Source organism: Mobula birostris, chromosome 1 (genome assembly GCF_030028105.1).
Source record: "Mobula birostris isolate sMobBir1 chromosome 1, sMobBir1.hap1, whole genome shotgun sequence".
NCBI classification, from domain to species: Eukaryota; Metazoa; Chordata; class Chondrichthyes; order Myliobatiformes; family Myliobatidae; genus Mobula; species Mobula birostris.
Genome location: NC_092370.1, coordinates 181,817,632 through 181,842,225, shown reverse-complemented (window position 1 = coordinate 181,842,225; position 24,594 = coordinate 181,817,632). Strand labels below are relative to the sequence as shown.

General features: G+C 40.7%; 1 protein-coding gene across 1 annotated transcript in view; it reads left to right on the top strand.

The window, feature by feature from the left end:
- The window catches only part of stxbp6 (syntaxin binding protein 6 (amisyn)), a 399,500-nt gene that overhangs the window by 17,119 nt on the left and 357,787 nt on the right, over positions 1-24,594 (top strand). Inside the window, exon 2 of the mRNA XM_072279073.1 lies at positions 22,068-22,259. Coding sequence (XP_072135174.1) covers positions 22,106-22,259 — 154 coding nt within the window. The 5' untranslated portion in view covers positions 22,068-22,105. The remainder of the gene's footprint in view (positions 1-22,067; positions 22,260-24,594) is intronic.

Here is a 24,594-nt window from a genome sequence, read left to right as displayed (position 1 = left end):
GAGCAAACACAAATCCAAGACATCTATAGCAAAACATAGTGAGTTTCTGTACTGCCAGTTTTCAAATGATGGATGCTGCAAATATGTTTTGTGGTCAGTTCTCAGAATCAGCAAGATAAGTGGGTGATTTATATACTGACTCTCATCTTATTTGGTAGAAAAATGATATTGAAAAATAATTATTATTATAGCAGTGACAGTGCTTCAGAAATAAACTCATAACTGTGTGGCCAGGCACAGCTCAGATGCCATCTATAAATTTAATGGCTTAACTGTTGTTGGCAGAATCTCAAATGGCGATGAGAGGAATAGAGGAGTGAGATACAATAGATAGGCTGCTTGAGTAGTGTAGCAACAACAGCCTTGCACTCAGTGTCAGTAAGACCAAGGAACTGATTGTGGACTTGGGATTTTTTTTTCCCAAAAATACTTTATTCAGAAATATTACAAAATAAAAATAATTACATACAGGAAAAGTAAACCATTCGTTTAGAAGTCAGGCAAATGCATATCAGTCCTCATCAAGAGGTTAGCAGTGGGAGAGTAGCTTTAAGGTCCTGTCTGTCAGCGCTTTATATTTGTGACGGTGGGATGAAGTACAGCTCCAATGCCATATTTAAGGTTGTTGATGTTGGCCAAATCAAAGGTGGTGATAAATCAGCATATCAAAATCAGATTTATTATCACTGGCATGTGACGTGAAATTTGTTAATTTAACAGTAGCGGTTCAATGCAATACATAATCTAGCAGAGAGAAAAAAATAAAAAACAATAAATAAACAAGTAAATCAATTACGTATATTGAATAGATTTTAAAAAGTGCAAAAACAGAAATACTGTATATTTTTAAAAAGTGAGGTAGTGTCCAAAGCTTCACTGTCCATTTAGAAATTGGATGGCAGAGGGGAAGAAGCTGTTACGGAATCGCTGAGTGTGTGCCTGCAGGCTTCTGTACCTCCTACCTGATGGTAACAGTGAGAAAAGGACATGCCCTGGGTGTTGGAGGTCCTTAATAATGGATGCTGCCTTTCTGAGACACTGCTCCCTAATGATGGCCTGGGTACTTTGTAGGCTAGTGCCTAAGATGAGGCTGACTAGATATGCAACCTTTTGCAGCTTCTTTCGGTCCTGTGCAGTAGCCCCTCCATGCCAGACAGTGATGCAGCCTGTCAGAATGCTCTCCACGGTACAACTATAGAAGTTCTTGAGTGTACTAGGAGGGAGATTGAAAATCTGACTGAGTGGTGTGACAACAACCTCTCACTCAATGTCAGCAAAGCCAAGGAGCTGATTATTGATTTCAGGAGGAGAAGGAGGAAACCAGAGGTCCATGAGCCAATTCTCATCAGGAGATCAGAGGTGGAGTGACAACTTTAAATTCCTCTGTGTAGTCATCTCAAAGGATCTATCCTATGGCCAGCATGTAAATGCCATTACAAAGAAAGACATTTACAATGATTTAGCATGTCATCCAAAACTTTGACAGATTTGGATGCGTGGTGAAGATGGTGGCTGCGAACAATGCAATGTCGTCCAGATGTTTCACAAAACTACTTCTTTCACTTTTGTCTTTTTCTTCCAAATGTGGCTCTGCTACTGTTGGAGCCTGTGATCTAAATTTTGATGGTGTGTTTTCAGGCTGATTGAGCTTTGCTGTCTCCAAGAGTGTTTTGTGAATCTCAGGTTGTATATGGTAATATATACTGTATGTACTTTGATAACAAATTTACTTTGAACATCTCTTGTAGATCTATCCTGGGCCAAACATATTCATGCAGATATGAGGAAGGCAAGTCAGTGGCTATATTTCATTTAGGAGTTTGAGGAGATTTGGTATGTCACCAAAGAGTCTTGCAAATTTCTACCGATGTATCATGGAGAGTAATCTGACTAGTTGCATCACCATCTGTATGGAGGCACCAACGCACAGGATTGGAAAAACCTGCAAATTCAGTCAGTTACAATAAAGGGAACAATCCTTCCTACCATTGAGAACATCTTCAAAACGCAATGCCCTAAGAAGTTGGCATTCATCATTAAGGAAAATCTCTGCCCAGGCTATGCCCGCTTCTCATTGGTACTATCAGGGAGATGGGATGGAATTTCTGAATGGACCAGGAATACTACCTTGTTCTTTTGCTCATTTTGCACGTTTTAAATATTTCTTTGTGTATTCCACTGTGCTGCTGCTGCTGCAAAACAACAAATTTCATTTTGTACTGTATGCCAATAATAATGAACCTTTTTCTGATTCTGAAGTACTCTGCTTGTAAAGTGCTTTGGGGTATGCTGAAATTGTCATAGGTATGAAATATAAATGCAAGTCTTTTCTGATTAGTCTCTTACTTCAAAAGATATGAGCCAAACTGCTTAATTTGCGATTTGCTGCTGCTCCACTTGGAAGGAATTAATCTAATGTTTTTTTAATTGAGCTAATAAAATGCTGGTGGTAGACCTTGCTAGATAATTCTGGAGCACTAGTCTGCAAGAATTTTTTTTTTTTTAAAAAGGTCTACGTTTCTGACCTTTTTAAAATTATCAGTTCTCAGACCATTACTTTGAGGCAGAAGGGATAAGGAAGTATTTCTGAGGGCAAATTGTGACTGATTCCTTCACTATTAATATATGTAATAGTATCTACTTGAGTATTATAAAAATAGAAATTAGGAACAGAATTTGGCCAAAAAGTCCAGATGTAACAAACTGGAATTTTTAAAAATACGTGTTGGTAATTTTCAGCAGGTTAGACCTCATCCCCAGCAGAGGAAAGGGTAACATTTAAGTCTGATTTTTCAGACGTTGATCTGAAATTTGCTTTATTTCTCTTTCCACATTCCTCGAAATGATTTGTCTACAGCTTCCATGTGGTTGTTGAGAAGCAGAACAGGCTTTCCTGTACTTCAGAGAGGGCCATAAGGGAAAGCACTTTATTATAATAGAGCTTGTTTGAAAATGGAGATTATTACAGAGAAACTGTTAAATTTTAAGAAAGAAAATTTGTTTGTTTTACATTCAGAGGATTTTTGCAATCGCTGTTATATTTAATTTTGCTGGTTGAACATAAGTTTCATGGAATCTACTGGTGTCCCATGACATAGTATGGAATGAGGAGACTTGCTGGACTAGTGAGACTGGCATTGCAGGGGTTGGGTGGTGGAAGTTGATCTGGTGCTGCATTAGGTGGGGGGGGGCGGTGATGTAGTATTGGTCAGTGGAGCCACAAGGAGAGTGTTCTGACGAAGCACAGGTGTAGGGGGAGTGTACTTGTAGCGATGGGGTTGGGGTCTCATGTTGTACAGCATGAAGGTGTGCAAATTGTCCCACCGAGTCTGTGTAGCCATTAAGCAGCTCTTTGCAATAATCGTACACGTTCTTTTTTTATTCTTGCCACATTGTCATCATTGTTGTCCACTCTCCACTGGGCTTTGGAGCACATGGACAACAGCAATGTACATGGTATGTCAGGCTGCAGTGTATCGATTACAACTTGATATTCAACAACAGCATCCTCTCAGAACCAATCAACAAGGTTCAAAACCTGGCCTCTGTACCTCTGCAACTAGATCCTTGACTTCCTCATTGGGAGATAATGGTCAGTATGGATCAGTAACTTGTTGCATGCTGCTCCCTGCAGATTAATTTTTTATATTAGTTCATTTGTCCATGAGTAATGTAACTTGTTATGTTAACAGTTCAACTTTTTTGCATCTAATTTATGTCTCTTAGGAATTATTCTGCTCTGTAATTGTTTTACCTTTTCTAGCCCAATGCACTGTATAATGATTTGATTTGTATAAACAGTATGCAAGACAGGCTTTTCATTGTATCTTGGTACATGTGACAATAATAATCCAATACTAATACCAATCTCCTTACTGATAATCGGCACGGACACACACCTTAAAGGTGCATGGTTAGTCTACTGCTCTACTCTCTATACATTTGACTGTACACTGCCAAAATGCCATCTATAAATTTGCTGATGACATCAGTTGTTGGCAGAATCTTGGATGGCGACAGAGGTGTACAGGAGTGAGAAGGATCAGCTGGTTGGGTGGTATTGCATGAACAACTTCAGTCTGTCAGCAAGACTAAGGAACTGATTGTGCACTTCAGGATGGGGAAGTTGGGAGAACACACACACCAGTCCTCATTAAGAGGTCAGTAGTGGAAAGGATGAACAGATTCAAGTTCCTGGGCGTCAGCATTTCAGAAGATCTATCGTAGGCCCGAGACATTGATGCAGTCATGAAGAAGGCACGCCAGTGGCTCTGCTTCGTTAGGAGTTTGAGGATATTTGGTGTGTCATCAAAGACTCTGACAAATTTCTATTGATGTATTGTGGAGGACATTCTGACTGGTTGTATCACTGCCTGGTATAAGGCTCCAGTGCACAGGACCAAAAGAGGTTGTAGAGGGTTGTATACTTGGGCATCTCCATCATTGGCATGGCCCTACCTACCATTGAGGACATCTTTAAAAGGTGGTGGCTCAAGAAGGTGGTATCCATTATTAAGGACCCTCATCATCTGGGACATATCTTCTCATTACTACCATTGGGAGGAGGTATAAGAGCCTGAAGTCACAGAATGTTTTAAGAATGGCTTCTTCCCTCCTGCCAGTGGATTTCTGAGTGATTCTTCAACACTGACTCACTATACTGCTTTTACACTATTTGTTTATTTATTGTGACTTGTAATTTTAGTGTCCTGCACCGTACAGCTGCCACAAAACAACACATTTCACCACATTCTCATTGATAATAAAGCTGCCGCTGAACCTCCCAGGCTCTACCACTCACCTACACATTCCGGCTGTTAACAGTAGCCAGTTAACTTACCAACACTCATGTTTTCAGGCTGTGGCAGAAAAGAACTGCGTTGTCCAAGGAGAACGTGCAGACTCCACACAGTATCTGAGGTCAGGCTTGTACCCAGGTCACTGGAGTTGCGAGGTAGCTGTTCTACTTACTGTACGACGGTGCTGTCAGTCATCGGTTGTTTAAAATACATAGAAACATAGAAAATAGGTGCAGGAGTAGGCCATTCAGCCCTTCGAGCCTGCACCGCCATTTATTATGATCATGGCTGATCATCCAACTCAGAACCCCACCCCAGCCCTCCCTCCATAGCCCCTGATCCCCGTAGCCACAAGAACTTTAATCTGGCCTATTTTATATACCTGAGCCTATAGGTACCTCTTATTAATGATATTTATAGTGGTCATATATTAAGTAAAATTTATGCTCCATATTCATGGTCTTTTACTGCTCTCCAAGTAATTCCACAAATAAGCCTTCAAAGTTTATGTTCGTGTACCTGAATTGCTTCACCTAAACTACTGCTTCTTGCTGGCCTGATGTACAGTTCACAAGAATAAATTTTGCACAAAATCATGTGTTTGCTTGTAATCAGGATGTTACCAGTGACAGTCTGATACGTTAGATGCTGTAGGTTGTCAGTGTTTCAATGCATTGAGAAAATTGGACAGGATTTTACAACTGACCGCACAATGAATGGAAGGTTATTAACTCCCACTGCACAGTACAGATTTTCTGACGTTGGTTCTAGGAGTACTTCAAACAGGAAATGTGTATTAAATAAGCATTCAGTTTTGTGGTGATGCCTCTGTGTGGGTGATTATGATGGCAATGTGTAGGAATGCAAATCAGTGCAGTGTGCTGCTTAGTCTGCTGTACTGCAGAGCCTCTAGGTCGGAAAAAAACAACTCTTGATTTCTGGGCCTTGGTCCAGTACTTGCTTTAAAGCGGTAAATGTCTCCAAGAGGTCTCCTATCTGCTCACTTTCTGCATTGCCATCAATGTAAAACGTCCTGCTTAGAAGTGATTGACGGGCTCTGTAATAATTTATTTGCTAGTCATCATTATAATGGATGTAATTTTGAAAGTTTTGTTTGGGCAATTGAGAGTAATTTCCTTTGAAATGGGTAACTTTTGTCGTAACTGGGAAAAAAATTGATTTTCAAATATGAAACTGTAGAATGAAAATTTGATAATGTGGGCAAGTGGCCTCCATCAATGCTTTGGTGTTAGATTTAACCAAACCACGATAGAGATGGTTGCACATCTATTGGCAGCTGCCTCTTCTGAGCAAGTAACTTCGTTAAATTGTCTAAGCTAGGACTAGAAGTATTATTGAACAAAAAGCAAGATTTTGCAGATACAGAAATGACTGACACTGCAGCCAATTCTTGTACTGCACTACTGACTTTGTATACAAATCCTTGTGGAGACAGAGCAAAGCCTTAATTCCTTCTCCAGCATACCAGCATAACTTTCAACAGTGCAAGGTAAAATGATGTGTGTGGAATAAAATGTACAGAGAAAATGCATAAGCTCATTGCTACACATGGGTTGTTCAGAACTATTAAAAGATAATTAAACTACTTGGAGAAGTAAGGAGCAAGAATGGGAACAGAGTATAGTGCATTTGAAGTACTGCAAATACAGTAAAATGTCTAACTCCCTAACTCATGATTGCTTTGTTCAGAAATCCCAATGGCTTGGCATCTTGTTCTCTGGGGCCTTGTTGAACACATTCCCTTTAGACTCGCTTGGTTCACTAGAAAATTTATTAAACTATTGTCTAGCAAAACTAGATGAATTAAGCTTATTGTATTATCAGTAGAAAATCTTTTAGTCTGACACTAACAAAGTCTCAAGGTGTGAAATTTTACTGTACTTCAGAGCTGTGGATAAACAATGATTATGAGCAAACAAACTATGTGAAGTTGCATTTGATGGGGTGCTGGTCTCAAAAATTTCATAGCTTCTGTGAAGGTCTCAATTGATGCAAGTGTACACAGGCAATAACAAATTTCCAAGTCTGAACATATCCCAATTTATGTATGCATTTTTTCTGATGATTCCTTAGATGTTGGTAGAATTTTTATTGTTAAATATGCAATCATTTCTTCTGGTTTGTTCATGAAGTTGGGTATTGGAAAAAAAAAATATGAAACTTAGTGAAGATTGACATACAAAGACCTCAGCATAATGGTACCAGTTTGGCACACTATGTAAATATGGCGCTTTTAGGTATGTTTATTCATAATAAGTTGATGCAAAAAAGTTCCCATGCAAATTTAAATAGCATTTCTTTTTGCTCATTCATGGAAGGTTGCATGATTGGAAGAGCCATCATTCATTGCCTTGAATCATCACAGCTTCATAGAGTAGGATGATCCAATATTGTGGTGGACTGATGATTAAAAGTCTGGATGGTCAGAGGTTTTGGAGGAGAGGTTAGAAGTGATGGCCTGCTGCCTTGTTTTTCCAGGTTGTGGTGCTTAAAGATATATCTTGTGACTTTGAAGAAGTTTTAGCTAGTCACTAAAGGAGGGAATGGACATTTAGAGTGGTAGCTATTGTGAGATTGGAAGAGTTCCGAGATGGTGAGTGGTGGATTTTGAGAATCAGAATGGGAACTTTTAGATTGAAAAAGCTGTCACATCAGAAGTTAATCATAAATTAATCCTCAGTTAAGGATCAGCAAGAATGGCTAACAGACCAAGAGGACCTAGAATTGAATTAGAATAGTCAGCAGAATTTGGTAGAAAAGTGGAATGGAAAGCTGTTACTGGAAAAGTAGTAACATTGAGGAGGAAGTAAATGGGAGACTTGCCATTGTCAGAAAGAGATTTGGTTGTTAGATTTGACAAGTCCTAGTGTAGGGTTTATTTCTCTTCATTAGGATATCTTTACCATTGAAAAGGATGTTGTAGTGAAGATTGACGGTACTGAGTTTTGGCAAGAGGGGGTTATCTGGCTATATTCTTAGAAGCTAATGCAAATGAGAAATGATGCAGTTGAAACATCAAATTCTTATGATGCTTGACGTGTGGGTATAATTTTCCCATTAGATAGTGCAGAATTATGCTACTCGGCCAACCGAGTCTTGTGGTATTCCATTATAGCTGATTTATTATCCCTCTCAATCCCATTCTCCTCCCATTTCCCCATAGCCTTTGACATTCTTACGAATCGCATATATCAACCTCCGCTTTAAATATACCCAATGACTTGGTGTCCACACCCATTTATATCAATGAATTCCACATAATCATCACACTCTGGCTAAAGAAATTCCTCCTCAGCTCTGTTCTAAAGTGATGTCCTTCTATTCTGAGGCTGTGCCCTCAGAATGCAAGGCTGTCCTTGACTGGAAAGTGTTAAACCAAGGATTGCACACTCAGAATAAGGGTTCAATCATTTTGGACTAATAGAAAGAGGAATTTCATATGGGGAGTTGTGAATTCTTACAGTCCATTGTCTCATAGAATGCTTGGTTGTTAAATTTATTTATGATGGATGTTGTGTATTTTATATTTGTGTAATATTTGAGTAATATTGTAAATAAATTGTTTGATTAAGCATTCTGAAAACTTGTGCCAACCAACTGGCAGAATATTCAAAGACATTTTCAATCTCTCACTGCTACGGGCAGAAGTTGCCACTTGCTTCAAAAAGGCAACAATTATACAGGTTCCTAAGAACAATAATGTGAGCTGCCTTAATGACTATTGCCCAGTAGCACTCACATCTACAATGATGAAATGCTTTGAGAGGTTGGTCATGACTAGACTAAACTCCTGCCTCAACAAGGACCTGGACCCACTGCAATTTGCCTATCGCCCAATAGGTCAATGGCAGATGCCATCTCAATGGCTCTTCACACGGCCTTGGACCACCTGGACAACACAAGCACCTACGTCAGGATGCTGTCCATCGACTATAGCTCAGCATTTAACACCATCATTCCCACAATCTTCATTGAGAAATTACAGCACTTGGGCCTCTGTACCTCCCTCTGTAATTGGATCATCGACTTCTAACTGGAAAACCACAATCTGTGTGGAATGGTGATATCTCCTCTTCGCTGACGATCAGTACTGGTGCACCTCAGGGATGTGTGCTTAGCCCATTGTTCTACTCTGTGTATACATATGACTGTGCAGCTAGGCATAGCTCAAATACCATCTATAAATTTACTGATGATACAACCATTGTTGGTAGAATCTCAGGTGGTGACGAGGGGTGGACAGGAGTGAGATATGCCAACTCGTGGAGTGGTGCCGCAGCAACAACCTGGCACTCAATCTCAGTAAGACGAAAGAGCTGATTTTGGACTTCCAGAAGGGCAAGATGAAGGAACACAAACCAGTCCTCACAGAGGGATCAGAAGTGGAGAGAGTGAGCAGTTTCAAGTTCCTGGGTGTCAAGATCTCTGAGGATCTAACCTGGTCCCAACATATTGATGCAGTTATAAAGAAGGCAAGACAGTGACAATACTTTATTAGGAGTTCGAAGAGATTTGGTATGTCAACAAATACGCTGAAAAGCTCCTATAGATGTACTGTGGAGAGCATTCTGACAGGCTGCGTCACTGGTATGGGTTGCCAACTGCACAGGACTGAAAGAAGCTGCAGAGGGTTGTAAATTTAGTCGGCTCCATCTTGGGCACTAGTCTACAAAGTACCCAGGACATCTTCAAGGAGCGGTGTCTCAGAAAGGCGGTGTCCATTATTAAGGATCTCCAGCACCCAGGGCATGTCCTTTTCTCACTATTACCATCAGGTAAGAGGTACAGAAGCCTGAAGGTGCACACTCAACGATTCAGGAACAGTTTCTTCCCCTCTGCCATCCATTTCCTAAATGGACATTGTACCCTTGAACACTATCTTACTTTTGAAATACAAACGTTTGTATATATTATTTCTGCATTTTGCACGATTTTTAATCTATTCAATATGTATACTGTAATTGATTTACTTATGATTTTTTTCCTTCTATATTATGTATTGCATTGAACTGCTGCTGCTAAATTAGCAAATTTCACGACACATGCCGGTGATAATAAATCTGATTCTGACTTCTTAGCATACGCATGGTGGGTTATTTGTAAAAGTACGTAAATTACTAGTGTCATCACGCTACCACATAAGCGCGTGCCTCACTCAAAATTAAAAACAAAGTACACTTGTTTTGCTTTCAATTAGTTTTTGTATTTTGGAGTTGTAAATCACAACAGTGAAGTATTTTTAAGACTAACACACGATGACTTCCTACCTGTTGAAGTGCAGCGAATCATTTGTTGTTTCTTTTTAAAAGCACAGCAAGAAACCGTTGATTTAAAAAAAATGCAGCATGTTTTCTTTCTTCAGAGCATCACATTTTCTTCACAAAAGGAAAGGTGATTCTCATCATCATCATCATCAGGTGCCGTGCCTAGTTTGAGCTTTGACTGCCATGGCCCACACACTCCTGTTTTGGGTCAAGTGGACCCATTGGTATTCATTTCCAGTTCTCTGGCTGCTGTCTCCATCATCATTTGTCTTTGTCTTCCTCTTGCTTTCTTCCCTTCAATATTTCCCATAATTACCGTGAATTCTAACAACACACATCAAAGTTGCTGGTGAACGCAGCAGGCCAGGAAGCATCTCTAGGAAGAGGTACAGTCGACGTACCTCTTCCTAGAGATGCTTCCTGGCCTGCTGCGTTCACCAGCAACTTTGATGTGTGTTGCTTGAATTTCCAGCATCTGCAGAATTCCTGTTGTTGTTTACCGTGAATTCTAACTCCTTTTTCCTAAAAGGTGATCCTACTTCTTTTTAAAAGGCAGAAAATGGAAGAATTTACAGATTCATAAACATTGAGTACTGTCTGATGATCATTTTTTTTTTAAAAAAAAAGCAGAAATGGCTGGTTACGTGAGCAGATTGACTCATTTGATTACACAACAGATAACTTGGATATTTTATACGAAGCAAATTGTGCTCTATTTTAAAGCAAATTGAATAGCCAATGAGAAGCATGTGTTAGTTTTGCTGAGCATATTAGATTTGAAGGCACACAGTTTGCTTAGAAATCTAACTGCTCTAACCAAGCCAGCAGAAATGAGCTTTGTTGATATTGTGAAAGTAATGCAGGAACATTTAGAGTTAAAACCATAGTTGATAGCAGAATCAAAAGAAAGGAGTCCATTTCAGTGTATATGGCTCAATTGAAGTTGTTGTCCAAGCATTGGGTTTAATGATGCACTGAGAGATCATTTAGTTTGTGGGATCTTACAAGTAAGCATTCAAAAATGTCTGACATTTAAAAGAGCAGTTGAAGTAGCTGTATCAATGGAAACTGCAGACAAAGACACAATTATGTTTCAGTTAGAAATGAAGATGAACATGAACAAAAGGGTCAATGCAGATTTAAAGGTGAAAATTGCTGAAAATGCTTCAAAGTAAGACATAGGACTGGAGTAGCCTTGAGATTTACTATGTGAAAATTAATGAGACAAGCAATATGGCTTGCATCAGAAGTGAATGGAAAATTAATTAAAATGGAATTGGACACTGGCTTGGCTGTTTCAGTCATTCCACAAAATGAGTTTGAACAGCATTTCAAAGATCTCTGGCTAGGATCTTTATGTCCTCGTTGTCCACGGGAATGGTACCAGAGGATTGGAGGGAGGTGAATGTTGTCCCCTTGTTCAAAAAAGGTAGTAGGGATAGTCCGGGTAATTATAGACCAGTGAGCCTTACATCTATAGTGGGAAAGCTGTTGGAAAAGATTCTTAAAGATGGGATCTCTGGGCATTTAGAGAATCATGGTCTGATCAGGGACAGTCAGCATGGCTTTGTGAAGGGCAGATCGTGTCTAACAAGCCTGATAGAGTTCTTTGAGGAGGTGACCAGGCATATAGATGAGGGTAGTGCAGTGGATGTGATTTTAGTAAGGCATTTGACAAGGTTCCACACGGTAGGCTTATTCAGAAAGTCAGAAGGCATGGGATCCAGGGAAGTTTGGCCAGGTGGATTCACAATTGGCTTGCCTGCAGAAGGCAGAGGGTGGTGGTGGAGGGAGTACATTCAGATTGGAGGATTGTGACTAGTGGTGTCCCACAAGGATCTGTTCTGGGACCTCTACTTTTTGTGATTTTTATTAATGACCTGGATGTGGGGGTAGAAGGGTGGGTTGGCAAGTTTGCAGACAACACAAAGGTTGGTGGTGTTGTAGATAGTGTAGAGGATTGTCAAAGATTGCAGAGAGACAGTGATAGGATGCAGAAGTGGGCTGAGAAGTGGCAGATGGAGTTCAACCCGGAGAAGTGTGAGGTGGTACACTTTGGAAGGACAAACTCCAAGGCAGAGTATAAAGTAAATGGCAGGATACTTGGTAGTGTGGAGGAGCAGAGGGATCTCGGGGTACACGTCCACAGATCCCTGAAAGTTGCCTCACAGGTGGATAGGGTAGTTAAGAAACCTTGTGGGGTGTTAGTTTTCATAAGTCGAGGGATAGAGTTTAAGAGTCACGGTGTAATGATGCAACTCTATAAAACTCTGATTAGGCCAGACTTGGAGTACTGTGTCCAGTTCTGGTCGCCTCACTATAGGAAGGATGTGGAAGCATTGGAAAGGGTACAGAGGAGATTTACCAGGATACTACCTGGTTTAGAGAGTATGCATTATGATCAGAGATTAAGGGAACTAGGGCTTTACTCTTTGGAGAGAAGGAGGATGAGAGGAGACATGATAGAGGTGTACAAGATAATAAGAGGAATAGATAGAGTGGATAGCCATCGCCTCTTCCCCAGGGCACCACTGCTCAATACTAGAGGACATGGCTTTAAGGTAAGGGATGGGAAGTTCAAGGGGGATATTAGAGAAAGGTTTTTTCCTCAGAGAGTGGTTGGTGCGTGGAATGCACTGCCTGAGTCAGTGGTGGAGGCAGATACACTAGTGAAGTTTAAGAGACTGCTAGACAGGTATATGGAGGAATTTAAGGTGGGGAGCTTATATGGGAGGCAGGGTTTGAGGGTCGGCACAACATTGTGAGCCAAAGGGCCTGCACTGTGCTGTATTAGTCTATGTTCTATGTTTTATACTAAACTGAAGCCCAGAGATATCCAGCTAAGAATTTATACCAGAGAAAGGATCATTCCTGTAGGAATGACATTTGTAGCAGTGAAATACAACAACCAACAAAGCCACATGTGGCTTGTATGAAGTAATGTTTGGAGGTCCAGCATTGTAGGGACGTGAGTGGCTAAGCCAACAACAACTTGATTGTAAATCTGTCCACCATTTGCATGCCACCTCCCGTATAGAGTCGACTGAAAGCAGATTAAGAAAGGTACTGGATGATGCCATAACTGTCTCCATGCTGTACACCATAAACCATTGCCCAACAGAGGGCAAACAAGTGTTTGTGCTAACCCCTGTACATCTAGTTGTAAAGGATATATTTTTAAAAATTTTTTATTCATTTACAGGATGTGGGCATCGCCAGCTGAACCAGCATTTATTGCCTATCCCTAGATGCCCTTGAGAGGCTAGTGATTAGCTGCCTTCTTGAACCACTGCAGTCCCTGAGGTGTAGGTACACCCACAGTGCTGCTAGGGAGAGAATTCCATGATTTTTTTTTTGACCCTGCGATAATGAAAGGGATGGCGATATGTTTCCAAGTCAGGATGGTGAGTGACGGAGGAGGATTTCCAAGTGGTGGTGTTCCCAGGTACCTGCTGTTGTTGTTCTTCTTCTAGATGATAGTGGTCATGGGTCTGGAAGGTGCTGCTTTAGGAACTTCGGTGTGTTATTGTAGTGCATCTTGTAGATAGTACACACTGCCGCAACTGTTTGTCGATGGTGGGAGAATTGGATGCTTGTGGAAGGGGTGCCAATTAAGTTGGCTGCCTTGTACTGGATGGTGTGAAGCTTCTTGAGTGTTGATGGAGCTGTACTCATCCAGGCAAGTATTCCCGTACACTCCTGACCTGAGCCTTGTAGATGGTGGGCAGGTTTTGGGCAGTCAAGAGGAGAGTTACATACTGCAGGATTCCTAGCCTTTGACTTGCTCTGGTAGCCACACTGTTTATATGGCTAGACCAGTTCAGTTTCCTGTCATTGGTAACGCCCAGGATGTTGATATTAGGGGGATTCAGTGATGGTGATGCCACTGAGTGTCAAGGGATGATGGTTAGAGCCTTCTCTTGTTGGAGATGGTCATTGCTAGCACTACTGTAGTTCGATTGTTACTTGCCAGTCAGCCCAAGCCTGGATATTGTCCATGTCCTGCTGCATTTGGGTATGAACTACACCAAAGAAGGACTGTGCTGCTCAAAGGAATCATGAAAATGACAAAAGCAGTGGTCCAACTACAGGTTTTGCAGGCAACACATCTGAGAAATTTTCTGATGTGTTAATCACCAATTACAAAATGTGGCTTGGTTTTAGGCGGGAAGAGATTTCAAGGATCTGCAAGAAAGTTGCAAGCTTTTGGCTTTTGTGAATATTAAAGAACCAGATTCTCCTCTGCATGCATTAAGATTATCGCATGAACTTCAAGTGGGAGACAAAGCAGCTTGTAGAGTGGAGGCAAAGACCAGTGCCCAGCTGGATGAATGGAAGGCTAAAAGATACGAAAACAGAGGATCCATTAGATGTTGTGGATGGCGAAACCAAGAGGAGAGATTAGATCGTAAAGGGAACAATAAAGAGATTAATAAGAGGATACACCAGTGAACTAAATGCACTTTCCCAAGATCACGCTGCCCATCCTAGAAAGAAGAAAAAGGAAAAAGAGAAAGGCATGAAAGAGAGAAGGAACATGAGAAAGGCGGCGTGAGCGGGATGTGACCGTGATAGGGTTTGTGAAAGAAGCAGGCATCGAAGTAGATCCAGAGGGAAAAGCTGAGAAAAGGAGGTGTCCAGAGCTGTCAGAACCACTTCCTGCAGTCAGAGTCAACTCCTTACAATCACCATGGAGGAGGTCCCAGAACCTAAGATTGTTTTCACAGCCACAATTTAAAATTTACTATGCTGTGGATGTATATATATGTATATGTGTACATGCATATATCTGTGTGTATAAATTAATATTGTTTTTGTTTTAGAATTACAAAACATAATGGAGAGAGATGTTTGGACATAAAGTGAAAGCACATGAATGTGGAGCTGAAACTGAAGATCAGCCATGATCTTGTTGAATTGGGTTTGATGGGTAGAACAGTAGTTTCTGCTGATCTTTTATCTGAGGGAAAATCAGCAATTAAAGTACTGTAGTTGGGAGAGAGTAGCACTACTGTATGTATTGGATTCTTAATTTGGATGGCAGGGACTTCTGTTTATGTCTGCATAATTTTGTATTTAACGCAATCTGAATTCCACTTTCCTTTTGGCAAGCACTGAGCTTCTTGTGTAACACTACACCACTGAACACTTGAAATACCAGTCTTGCATTATCAAACAGGCTTTCTTAGAATCAAAACTAACTTTGGCACAAATGTGCTTCACTTTGAACAACTATGTCCTTACTTTGTGTCCTTAAGCTGATTTAATTTAGCTTCTGTGTCGGCAGAACTAACCTTCAGACAGCTTGATGTGTACCTGTGGAAATATAATTAAAAAATAATGAAATGAACATGTAAATAGCTTTTGGCATAAATTATCTGTTGTTGATAAATTTATAGCTTTGAATTAGTGATGTCATTCATTGGAGGATTAGAATTTTAGTTTGAACAAATTTTTCATCTTAGCTTTGATTGAGACAATCTTCAATATAAAAAGAAATTCAAACCAAGAATTGAGTTTGATGCTTTTTCAGTTGATGGCATTGAAAGAGTTGACAAAAAGTCTTGTCAAAGTTTTAGGCTATAAGGACTCACTGCATTGTGCTTTGAATAAGACATTACCAGTACCTTTTCTCTAAAGTGGATGGAAATGATTGCATGTGAGAAAAGTTCCTTTCTTGCTTCACATTCTAACTTGGCCCACATTGAGGACGATGAAACAATGAGAACATATAGTAACTCTTCAGATATTTTACCTTGGCTAAACCCAGTCCTGCTTTTTTTTTCTTCTGTTGGCACTCACTAAAGCTGTCCTGGACACTTATTCCTGGTTAAACATTATTTCCTTTTAGCAGCCCTATTGTGCTCACCTATGAGTACCTGATCAACACACATAGTATGCTGGAGGATACTATGCTGCAGGCAGCATCTATAGAAATGAATAAACAGTCATAATTTCAGATTGAGACCCTTCTTCAAGACCAAAATGGAAGAGGGAAGACACCAGAATAAAAAGGAGGTGGGGAGGAGAAGATGATAGTTAAAACCAAGAGGATGGGAAAGTAAAGAGCTGGAGAAGAAGGAATCTGACAGGAGGGGAAAGTGGACCACAGGAAAAAGGGGAGGGGAGGAATGATAGGCAGGTGAGAAGAAGTAAAAGGCCATTGGGGAAGAGAAGAAGAGGCAAGGAGGAGTGGAAAAATTACTGGAAGGAGAAATCGATATGCATGCCATAAGGTTGGAGGACACCCAGATGGAATACAGGGTGTTACTCATCTTGGCACAAGAGGCGGCCATGGAACGACATGTTGGAATGTGAATGGGAATTAAAATGTTTGGCCACTGGGAAGTTCTGCTTATGGCAGAGGCGCTTGACGAAGCAGTCCCCCAATTTATGATGGGTCTCACCAATGTAGAGGAGGCCATGTCAAGAGCAGCAGACGCAATAGACAACCCTGGCAGATTCACTCGTAATGTGTTACCTCACCTGGAAGGACTGTTTGGGACCTTAAATGGAGGTGAGGGAGGAGGTGAATGAGCAGGTGAAGCTCTTGGGTTGCTTGCAGGGATATGTGCCAATAGAGAGATTAGTGGTGAGGGTCAAATGGACAATAGAATCATGGAGAGAGCAATCTTAGATTGGGTGGCTTGTAATAACCCAGATCTTATTAGGGTGCTTAATGTAAAGGAACCCTTTGGAGGCAGTGACCACAATATGATTGAATTTGTACTGCAATTTGAGAGGGAGAAGCATAAGTCACATGTACCAATATCGCAATGGAATAAAGAGAATTGCGGAGGCATGAGAGAGGAGCTTGCCCAGGTGGATTAGAGGGTGATACTGGTAGGGATTATGGCAGAGTAGAGATTGCTGAAGTTTCTGGGAATAGCTCATAGGTACAGGATAGATATGACCCACAGAAGAAGTTGTTCTCAAATGGCAGGGGTGGGCAACCATGGCTGACAAAGGAAGTTAAGGACTACTTAAAAGCCAAGGATGCAGCATATAACATAGCAAAATTGAGTGGGAAGTTTAATAATTGGGAAGCTTTTAAAATCCAACAAAAGACAACTAAAAAAGCTATAAGAAGAAAAAAAGATGAAATATGAGGGTAAACTAGCTAATAATATAAAGCAGGACACTAATTTTATTTTCAATTATATGCAGAGTAAACGGGAGTTGAGAGTTGATATTGGACCACTGGAAAATGATGCTGGTGAGGTAGTAATGGGGAACAAAGAAATGGCAGATGAACTTAATGGGTACTTTGCATCAGAGGATGGAGAGCATGCCTTATGAGAATAGGTTGAGTGAACACGGCCTTTTCTCCTTGGAGCGACGGAAGATGAGAGGTGACCTGATAGAGGTGTATAAGATGATGAGAGGCATTGATCGTGTGGATAGTCAGAGGCTTCTTCTCAGGGCTGAAATGGTTGCCACAAGAGGACACAGGTTTAAGGTGCTGGGGAGTAGGTACAGAGGAGATGTCAGGGGTAAGTTTTTTTTTTACTCGGAGTGGTGAGTGTGGAGCTTAGAAAAATAGAGGGCTGTAGGTAAGTCTAGTAACTTCTAAGGTAGGGACATGATAACATTCACCATATCCAGAGGAACACACACAAAGTGCTGGAGAAATTCAACAGGTCAGGCAGTATGTATGGAAATGAATAAATAGTAGACATTTCAGGCCAAGACTGTTCTTCAGGATTGGAAATGGAGCAAAAAATACACTTTTATAAAGAGATGGGTGGAGGGGAAGGAGAACTTGCTAGAAAGTGACAGTTGAAGATACGTGGGTGGGAAAGGTAAAGGTAATGGAGAAAAAGAAATCTGATAGGAGAGGAGGATAGACCATGGAGATAGGGAAGGAGGAGGGGCACTGGGGGAGGTGATAGTCAGGTGAAAAGAGGTAAGAGGCTAGAGTGGGGAATAGAAGAGGAGGAAAGGAGGAGGGGAATAAACAGGAGGAGTAATCAATGTTCATACCATCAGGTTGGAGGCTACCTGGACAGAATATAAGGTTTTGCTCCTCCATCCTGAGCGTGGCATCATCATGGTAAAAGAGGAGGCAATAGACTGCTGTGTTGGAAAGGGGATAGGAATTAAAGTGGTTGGCCACCTGGAATTTACACTTTTGGCAGATGGAGTGGACGTGCTCGACGAAGCGGTCTCCCAATTTATAACGAGTCTTTCCAATATAGAGGAGGCCACATTGGGAGCACAAAATGCAGTAGACCCCAGCTGATTCACAGATGAAGTGCAGCCTCACCTGGAAGGGCTGTTTAGGGCCCTGAATAGGCAGGTGCTGCATTTCTGTTGCTTGCAGGGATGTAGTGCCTGGAGGAAGATTAGTGTGGAGGGCCAAATAGACAAATGAATCGTGGAGGGAGCGACCTCCAGGGAAAGTGGAGTGATGGTGGGAGTGGTAAAGATATATTTGGTGGTAGGATCCTATTGAAGATGGCTGAAGTTGTGGAGAATGATGTGTTGGATGTGGAGGGTTATGTAATGGTAGGTGAGGACAAGAACTCTATCGCTGTTAAGGTGGCAGGAAGATTGGGTGAGTGCGGATGCCAGGGAAATAGAGGAGATGTGGGTGAGGACAGCAGTGCTGGAGGAAAGGAAACCCCTTTCTTTGAAGGAGGATATCTCTGATGATGTGGAAAGGAAAACCTCATCCTGGGGAGACACGTGGTAGAGACAAAGGAACTGAGAAAAGGGAATAGAATCTCTACGGGGTTTAGGGTGAAAAGATTTACGTATAGTCTAGATAGTTATGGAAATTGATATGTTTATAAAATATGTCGGTAGATAGTTTGTCTCCAGAGATGGAGACAATGAGATTTAGAAAAGGAAGGGAGGTGTCAGAAATGAATGATGAATTTAAGGGCAGGGTGGAAGTTGATGAAATTGACAAACTTAGTATTGGTACATGAAGCAACAGCACTGCAGTCGTCAGTGTAGTGCAGGGTCTGCAATGGCCAGCACCTGTATGTGGTGAGATCTTTTCATACAGGTCAGTGATTATGATGTATCTCTTGTTCACACTTGTTTAAAATAAAAAATGAGTTAGATTCTATAAGACAAGATGATGTAGGAAAAAATTAGGCCATTCGGCCCATTGAGTCTTCTCCGCCATTCCATCCTGGCTGATTTATTATCCCACTCAACCCCAATCTCCTGCCTTCTCCCCGTAACTTTTGACACCCTGATTAATCAAGAACCTATCAACCTCCATCTTAAATATACCCAATGACATCTGTGGCAGTGAATTTCGCAGATTTACCACCTCTGGTTAAAGAAAGTTTTCCCCATCTCTGTTCATCTGTCAATTCTGAAGGCCATGCCCTCTGGTCCTAGACTCTCCCATTATTAGAAACATCCTTTCCACATCCTCTCTATCTTGTCCTTTCAATATTTGATAGCTTTTAATGGGACACCTGCCCCCACCCCCCAGTCTTCTAAACTCCAGCAAGTGAAGGCCCAGAACCATCAAATGCTCCTCATATGTTAACCCTTTCATTCCTGGAATAATTCTCGTGAACCTCTTCTGAACCCTTTCCAACGACAGCTTAGATAAGGGACCTGAAACTGCTCACAATACTCCAAGTGTGATCTAACCAATGTCTTATAAAAGCTTGGCATTACTTCCTTGCTTTTGTATTTTAGTCCCCTCAAAATGATTGCTAACATTGCATTTCCCTTCCTTGCCACTGACTCAACTTGCAAATTAACCTTTAGGGATATCCAGGTGAAGGTGGCAAGAACATGGAGAGCTTTAAATATTGTGTTGCTTGGAGTCAGCAAACACAGGGTGAACAACACTTGGCTCGAGTTAGGGCATAGCCAGTGTACCTTAATGAGCAGTGAGAAATGGGTGTGACGTTTGTCAGTCATGAATTTGAATAACCAGGTTCATTGTAGCAGGAACAGGTGGGGTTTACTGCAGCATATAAATTGAAGCTTGTGTGGAATGAGAAACAAAACTATGGGTAGGAAAAAAGTCTAGTTAAATTCCAAACACTCACCATCTGGAGGGAACACTTCACTGTACCTTGGTACATTTTACATTGGTACAATTTACATTGAAGCTTTGGTTCAGTAGCAAAAAAAGCTTAAAGATCTAACAGTGTGATAAATTGGTCACTCAGCCATCCTATAGAGTCATCTGCAGTTCACTTTTTTTTAAATCTCATGTAAAGTGTAGTTTGTAAAAGCACTGGAGAAGCAAGAAATTGCAGATGCTGGAATTTGGAGCAACTTGGTACTGGAAAAACTCAGTACGTCCAGCAGCAGCTGTGGGGTGAAATGAACAGTCAACGTTTTGGGTCGAGACCTTTCTGTCCATTGCCTTCCATAGCTGTTACCTGACCCAACTGAATTTTTCCAGCACGTTTTGTGTATTCCTTGGAAAAACAATCGACTGTTTTCATCTTGACTTTCTCTTTAAGTTTGGGAGGAACTACTCTCAGAATGCAGCATTATTCAATGTCAGCAAGCTTCATAATTTGCTAGAATTAATATTCTTTGTTAAGAGGAAGAATTTGTTTTCACTTTCCTTTGATGTCTTGTGATACAATTTAGACAATGGATCATTTTTTCTCCTCTGATTGGACTGGTTTTCAATATTTTGAAGCTTCCTCCTATTGATTCAGATATAATTTTTTCCCCCACTGTAGCCTTCACCCTTGTATTTTCACTGCATTACAGAGCTCTCCTGGTGATCAAGCTCATTGTTCCCATCTCATATAGCCTAATTCCTCTATGCCCATTACCTGAATGGATTTCCACTTAGAATCTGCTGACCTTTCAACTCCTCCTTCATCTGCCACTTTGGTTTTTTCATTCTCTCTGATGCCGCACTTGGTTATATGAGACAAACCTCCTGGAACCCTTTCCCTTCTATTGCTCAAATGCTCATTTTTGGCTCTCGTTATCTGGCATGAACAGTTTCCTTTCCTCGAGCGTGCTTGTTCTTCCTTTCAAAGTTGTTACCAGTCTTTACTCAAATTACGTCGCTGACTTACAATATTTCTTTCAGGTCCTAGAGCTTACAATTCTTTCTAATGGAATAATACAATTCAATATACTCAATGCCAGAAAAAACTGTTAGTCTTGTAGGATCTAACTACAATTTAGGAATCTTATTTTAGATATACCTGGCATCATTGCTGCTTCAGTTAATACGTTAACTTTTGAATGACTCAGGATCTGACCGGGCATTGTTTCAGTTAATCTGATAAATCTTCTGTTGGGATCTGGATGTTTGTTTAGAAAAATTCTCAATCCATTCAGTAAGTTGAATCCTTTTATTTGGTTGTATTTGGTACAGTTCGGATTTTGATCAATGGATGAATTTTCTTGAGGGCACTTCAAATAGCCTTGCAATCACTTCGAGGATCTGATGGAGCTGAGTTCAGCTGCACATCCGAAACACAGCATAACGTACATTAGCAATGACAAACTGTCAAATTCTGGCTTGGGGCCTGATCCATAACCACTTGACGGCTTAGTGGCAACACCCTTATCTCCAAGCTTGAATGAGACATTGTCCCTGGATAGAAGTATTTTAGGGGGGAGGGGTGGGGTGTAAGGTTAGCAAGTTACTAATAATCCATAATGCTGCTAAATAATATGTTAAGCTCTATTATAGTTTTGTTCTCAATCAGCCAATGTGCTGTCAGACTCTGAGATTTAATTGGAGTCTGTTGCTCTTTCTTAATCCTTTCCAGAGTTTAATTGTGCAGAGTTTTTTTTCTGAACTATGTGCTTGCAAGTATTTTTATTCCCTGATGATCTCATGGGTCAGTACTTTTGGTGAAGGTTCTATACTGAAGATGTTTTGATTTTCTAAAATAATTCTAGTTTGTGTAAGATGTGATTTTTTTAAAAAAAATTAACTTGGGTAGATTATAATAATTTTATTAAAAGTAAATCTAATTAAATAGTACAGAGAACTGAAATGTATATTTGTTTTATCTTTTAGATTCAAAATTGAGCTGCTTTCCCTTCTACCTTTCCAAGATGAGTGCCAAATCTGCTATCAACAAGGAGATTTTTGCTCCTCACGATGAGAGAATGCTTGCAGCCGTCCAGGTCAAACGAAGAACCAAAAAAAAGATTCCATTTCTTGCAACAGGAGGTCAGGGGGAATATTTGACCTACATCTGCCTGTCAGGTAAAGTTAATGTGACAGTTGTTTTGCTTCCTTCATTGACATCTTTCTGATTACTTAATTAAATGTCATCAGCTGATGAAGAGATGAAGTGGTGTACATTCAAATAAAATTAGACGGGCAAAACTCATTCATTTATCTTCAACTTGGGACAAAGCAAAAGAGGTTAAACTAGTGTTATGTTGTTCAGTCAGTCTGAAAAACTTTTAAGACTTGTAAGAATATTCATGAAAAGAACTGGTATGCATTTTTAGAATGGAGGTTGTGCAATTACAAAAATGCTTCACGGGCGTTGTCTGTACTCCAAACTGCTTTGGATTGATTTGTCTATTCTTACACACTGTCTTGTGATCAGTTTGAGACCAAGGAAAATCTAGGTTAATAATGAATATGGTTCATTGTGTAGGAAAATAACTGAAGGGCAGGAGAAAATATGTATTAGTGCTGTGGTGTGAAGTTAGCAATTTGAGATTTTAATCTCACGTTGTTATGGAAAACAAAGATAGATAAATGTAATCACTTCTAGGCTGTGGCAAAGAAAGTTCATTACCAACATTTGTCTATTACTTATAATGAAAAATGGTTATAATGTCCTTTGTGTAAGGGAGCCTGTGATCTTACCAACTGTTTGGTACAGCTTAATCTAATCTTGGGTATCACTTAGTCCCAAACTGAGTTGGTTCTTAGTAGCCATAGACAATTAATACTACGTTATTTACACTCAAATATATAAACTACTATACAACAGGGATGTGATGCTGAGGCTTTATAAGGCACTGGTGAGGCCTCACCTTGAGTATTGTGTACAGTTTTGGGATCCTCATATTAGAAGAGATGTGCTGGCATTGGAAAGGGTCCCGAGGAGGTTCACAAGATGATTCTAGGAATTAAAGGATTATCATACGAGGAACATTTGATGGCTCTGGGACTGTGCTGGCTGGAATTGAGGAGGATGGGGGGATCTCATTGAAACCTTTCGAATGTTGAAAGGACTAGACAGAGTAAATGTGGAAAGGATGTTTCCCATGGTGGGAGAGTCTGGAACAAGAGGGCACAGCCTCAGGATAGAGGGGTGTCCATTCAAAACAGAGATGCGGAGAAATTTCTTTAGCCAGAGGGTGATGAATTTCTGGAATTTGTTGCCACATGCAGCTGTGGAGGCCAGGTCATTGGATGTATTTAAGGCAGAGATTGATAGGTTCTTGATTGGACATGACATCAAAGGTTACGGGGAGAAGGCCGGAAAATGGGGTTGAGGAGGAGGAAAAAAGGATCAGCATGATTGAATGGCGGAACAGACTTGATGGGCCAAATGGTCTAATTCTGCTCCTATGTCTTATGGTCTAACAACCGTTCACTCAATGTCAGCAAGACTAAGGAGCTGGTTATTGACTTCAGGGGGTGGAAACTGGAGGTCCATGAGCCAGTCCTCATCAGAGAAGTCAGAGGTGGAGAAGGTCAGCAACTTTAAATTTCTCAGTGTTATTATTTCAGAAGACCTGTCCTGGGCACAGCACATTTGTAGTTACAAAGAAAGCACAGCATCACCTCTACTTCCTTAGAAGCTTGTGAAGATTCAGTATCTCATCTAAAACTTTGAACTTCTCTAGATGTGTGGTGGAGAGTATATGACTGGTCACATCGTGGCCTGACATAGAAACACCAGTGCCCTTGAACGGAAAATCCAGCATCCATCATCAAGGACCCCCACCACCCACGCCATGCACTCTTATCATTGCTACCATCAGGAAGAAGGTACAGGAGTATCGGGACCCACACCATCAAGTTCAGGAACAGTTAATACCCCTCAACCATCAGGCTCTTGAACCAGAGGGGATAACTTCCCTCGATTTCACTCACCCCATTACTGAACTATTCCCACAACCTACAGACTCACTTTCAAGGATTCTTCTTCTTGTATTCATGATATTTATTGCTTTTTTTTTCTCTTGTATTTGCACAGTTTGCTGTCTTTTACATATTGTTTGTCTGTCCTGTTGGGTATGGGCCTTTCATTGATTCTATTGTGTTTTGTGGGTTTTCTATGTATGCCTGTAAGAAAATATATCTCAGAATCATATACAGTAACTTGAAAAAGTATTCAGCTCTCAACCCTTTGTTCACACAAATGAGCATTATAACCATGGACTTCGATCAATTTACCAGACTTTTTATTTGTGAATCACGTACTCCTTTTTCAAAGTAGAGTCCAAAAAACAGGGTACAGTGTAAAGCATGGAAAAACTAAAAATTTGAAAACTGAAATGTCAGTAGTTCAAAAGTATTCATCCCCTTTTGATTAGTAATTAGTTGAACCATCTCTTGCAGCTATTCCAAC